This window comes from Geospiza fortis, unplaced genomic scaffold (genome assembly GCF_000277835.1).
Source record: "Geospiza fortis unplaced genomic scaffold, GeoFor_1.0 scaffold393, whole genome shotgun sequence".
Lineage (NCBI taxonomy): Eukaryota > Metazoa > Chordata > Aves > Passeriformes > Thraupidae > Geospiza > Geospiza fortis.
In genome coordinates, this window is record NW_005054738.1 from 58,377 (window position 1) to 62,720 (window position 4,344).

The following is a 4,344-nucleotide window of genomic DNA, read 5'->3' on the forward strand; positions in this document are numbered from 1 at the left end:
GTGGAGTCACCATCCCTGGGTGTGTTTAACAAAGCCTGGATGTGGCACTGGGTGCCAGGGTTTGGGTGAGGGGTTGGGGCTGGGTTGGACTCGATGATTTTGAAGGTCTCTTCCAACCCAGTGATTCTGTGATTCTGTGAATTCTGTGAATTCTGTGATTCTGTGATTCTGTGAATTCTGTGAATTCTGTGAAACTGGGACTCCCAGTTCAGCCACTGGGAGCTGATTCAGCCTGTGAAATCCAACCTCCCACACCCATGGTGAGGCTGCTCCTCCAAAGCACCCTCAGAAAACCCAAATCCCCTGGGATGCAGCTGGAACAGAATCAAGTGTAAACAGGGACACGGCTCCCTGAGCATCCAGGGCCAGAAAAATCTCCTTTTCCAACCAAAACGTGACCCTCTGGCTGCTGGAGGGACATCACCCACCCCAAGGGACGCTCCTGACACGGAGCACTGATGGATGAGCAAAAGGGAAAGGAAAAAAATGGAAAGGGAAGCGTGTGGGAAGGCAGGGGGAGATTCCAGGCCGTGGAACAGCGCGTTCCACGTTCTCCTCCCTCACGTGGCAGCCCCAGGATGATGAAGCTGTTTCCTACATGCCCTTAAACACATCAGCAAATTCCAGCCCGCCACAAAGAGGGTTTTTGGCAAATCCAGTGGATTTGGTCAAGTTTTAAAGCTTCCCAGACTCAGGACACCCACGTGTTTTTTCCTTCTCTCCCCTTCTCTAAGCTGAAGGAATTTCCCCCACTCCTTCATTCTCAAATTTCCCCCCATTCCTTTATTTTCAAATTTTCCCCCATTCCTTTAATCTCAAAATTTCCCTCATTCCTTTCTTTTCAAATTTTCCCCCATTCCTTTAGTCTCAAAATTTCCCCACTTCCCTTATTCTCACAACCCAGATTTGGTGTAAATTTTTTTTTTTGTTACTTTTACAACAAGGATTTGGTGTCTTTTTGGGTGTTTTTTTGGGATTATTCTCACAAGGGCTTGGTGTCATTTTCTTTTTTTTGGTTATTCTCCCAAGGGTTTGGTGTCTTTTTTTTTGGTTATTCTGACAACAAGGGCTTGGTGTCTTTTTTTGGTTATTCCCACAAGGTCATGGTTGTCTTCTGGGTTTTTTGTTTTGGTTTGGTTTGGTTTGGTTTTTTTTGGTTATTTTCACAAACAAGGATTTAGTTTAAATTTTTTAATTTTTAAATTTTCTATTCTCACAACAAGGGTTTGCTGTATTTTTTTTTTTTTGATTTGCATCCCGGGAACAGGGTGTGAGAATCACCAGGTGGTTTCAGTTCATCTTTGGCCATGTTTGGGATTTAAACCAACTCCCAAACACAGGAAATCCAAACCCAAACCTGGCTCTGAGCTGTTCAAATGCCCTTCTATTTATAATGAGCTAAATTACTGTCCTGCTCTTAAATGAGAGTGTTTGAAGTCTGACTCCAGGACTCACTTTTTGCCAGGAACCTTCTAGTAATGAATTACATCATGGTGTGGTTCTGGAGACCTCAAAGGGAATTTCAGAGCAGCAGATGAGATAATTAAGAATTAATTACTGGAAAATTGATGAGTTGTTAAGAATTAATTACTGGGATGCTGAGTTTGACCTTTTGCTCAGGAACAGCTGCCTGAGCAAAAGGTCAAACTCAGCATCCCCAGGCTTTTTTCTAGGGAATCTTTTTAAGTCACAGAATTCCAGTCTGGCCCCGAGAGACTTAGTAAGGTTAGGGAAGAAATTCCTGGTCCTCAAATTGAACATCCCGATGAAAATCCACCGTGCCCTGAGTTATGGGATGTTCCTGGGGGTGGAACATCCCTTAATTCAGGGCACCAGTGAAAGGAATGAGGGATTTGTCTGTACAAACAAGCTGTGGGTCTGCTGCTGAATAGAATTGGATACTGAGAGATGAAAGAAACAATGGGAGGAACCATAAATTCTATGGGAATTTCACTGATGGACACAAGGAAAAGACATTAGAATACATTAGAAGGGGGATGCATTAGAAGGGGGTCTGGATTAGGGGATTTGGGAAGCCTGTGCCTCTCAAGTACCTCAGCCAATGGGGAATGAGAGAGAAAAACTAGGATTAAAAGGAGTCTGCATCCTCAAAAAATTTGAGGGACCCCATGGCCTCTCCCTTTGTTTGAATAAAGTACCAGGACTCCTCTGTCTCCTTTTTTGGACATAAACCTGGTGTTTGGGGATGAATTTGGTGCTTGGAGATTAATTTGGGGATGAATTTGGTGTTTAGGGATGAATTTGGTGTCTGGTGCTTGGGGATGAATTTGGGGATGAATTTGGTGTTTGAGGATGAATTTGGTGTCAGGTGCTTGGGGATGAATTTGGTGTCTGGTGTTTGGGGATGAATTTGGGGAAGAATTTGGTGTTTGGTGGATGAATTTGGTGTTTGGTGGATGAATTTGGTGTCAGGTGTTTGGGGATGAATTCTCCCAAGCCCAGGGCTCCCTGGAGCTGTGGTGGAGCTCCCTGGGGTGTGGTGGAGCTCCCTGGGGTGTGGTGGAGCTCCCTGGGGTGTGGTGGAGCTCCCTGGGGTGTGGTGGAGCTCCCTGGGGTGTGGTGGAGCTCCCTGGGGTGTGGTGGAGCTCCCTGGGGTGTGGTGGAGCTCCCTGGGGTGTGGTGGAGCTCCCTGGGGTGTGGTGGAGCTCCCTGGGGTGTGGTGGAGCTCCCTGGGGTGTGGTGGAGCTCCCTGGGGTGTGGTGGAGCTCCCTGGGGTGTGGTGGAGCTCCCTGGGGTGTGGTGGAGCTCCCTGGAGCTGAGGTGGAGCTCCCTGGGGTGTGGTGGAGCTCCCTGGAGCTGAGGTGGAGCTCCCTGGGGTGTGGTGGAGCTCCCTGGAGCTGAGGTGGAGCTCCCTGGGGTGTGGTGGAGCTCCCTGGAGCTGAGGTGGAGCTCCCTGGGGTGTGGTGGAGCTCCCTGGAGCTGAGGTGGAGCTCCCTGGGGTGTGGTGGAGCTCCCTGGAGCTGAGGTGGAGCTCCCTGGGGTGTGGTGGAGCTCCCTGGAGCTGAGGTGGAGCTCCCTGGGGTGTGGTGGAGCTCCCTGGAGCTGAGGTGGAGCTCCCTGGGGTGTGGTGGAGCTCCCTGGAGCTGAGGTGGAGCTCCCTGGGGTGTGGTGGAGCTCCCTGGAGCTGAGGTGGAGCTCCCTGGGGTGTGGTGGAGCTCCCTGGAGCTGAGGTGGAGCTCCCTGGGGTGTGGTGGAGCTCCCTGGAGCTGAGGTGGAGCTCCCTGGGGTGTGGTGGAGCTCCCTGGAGCTGAGGTGGAGCTCCCTGGGGTGTGGTGGAGCTCCCTGGAGCTGAGGTGGAGCTCCCTGGGGTGTGGTGGAGCTCCCTGGAGCTGAGGTGGAGCTCCCTGGGGTGTGGTGGAGCTCCCTGGAGCTGAGGTGGAGCTCCCTGGGGTGTGGTGGAGCTCCCTGGAGCTGAGGTGGAGCTCCCTGGGGTGTGGTGGAGCTCCCTGGAGCTGAGGTGGAGCTCCCTGGGGTGTGGTGGAGCTCCCTGGAGCTGAGGTGGAGCTCCCTGGGGTGTGGTGGAGCTCCCTGGAGCTGAGGTGGAGCTCCCTGAGGTGGAGCTCCCTGGAGTGTGGTGGAGCTCCTTGGAGTGTGTTGGAGCTCCCTGGAGCTGTGGTGGAGCTCCCTGGGGTGTGGTGGAGCTCCCTGGAGTGTGGTGGAGCTCCCTGGAGTGTGGTGGAGCTCCCTGGAGCTGAGGTGGAGCTCCCTGGGGGGTGGTGGAGCTCTCTGGAGCGTGGCGGAGCTCCCTGGATTGTGGCGGAGCTCCCTGGGGCGGGCTGCTCCCTGGGGTGTGGTGGAGCTCCCTGGGGTGTGTTGGAGCCCCTGGGGTGTGGTGGAGCTCCCTGGGGTGTGTTGGAGCCCCTGGGGTGTGGTGGAGCTCCCCGGAGCTGAGGTGGAGCTCCCTGGAGCTGAGGTGGAGCTCCCTGGGGTGTGGTGGAGCTCACCTTGGCCCAGCCTGGCTCCCGTGATGGCCTCCTTGGCGCTGCCAAAGCCCAGCTCCCGGCACACCACGCTGGCCGACACCAGGTTCCAGTTGTCGTCGCACACCGTGCCCCACTCCCCGTTCTTCAGCACCTCCACGCGGCCTTCGCCTGTGTTGGCTCCTCCCTTCAGCCTCACCAGGGGCTGCTGCAAGACACAGATACAGGAGCGGTGATGCCCTTTGGGTTTTGCCTTTGTTATAAATGCAGAATTCACAGAATCACAGAATCACAGAATCGCAGAATTCACAGATTCACAGATTCACAGAATCACAGAATCACAGAATTCACAGATTCACAGAATTCACAGAATCACAGATTCACAGAATCACAGAATCACAGA

General features: G+C 53.3%; 1 protein-coding gene across 1 annotated transcript in view; it reads right to left on the reverse strand.

Annotated features, from left to right (window-relative positions):
* LOXL2 (lysyl oxidase like 2) overlaps positions 1 to 4,344 on the reverse strand; it is a 79,233-nt gene that overhangs the window by 19,877 nt on the left and 55,012 nt on the right. Inside the window, exon 6 of the mRNA XM_031065332.1 lies at positions 3,966 to 4,153. Within this exon, the coding sequence (XP_030921192.1) occupies positions 3,966 to 4,153 (188 nt within the window). The remainder of the gene's footprint in view (positions 1 to 3,965; positions 4,154 to 4,344) is intronic.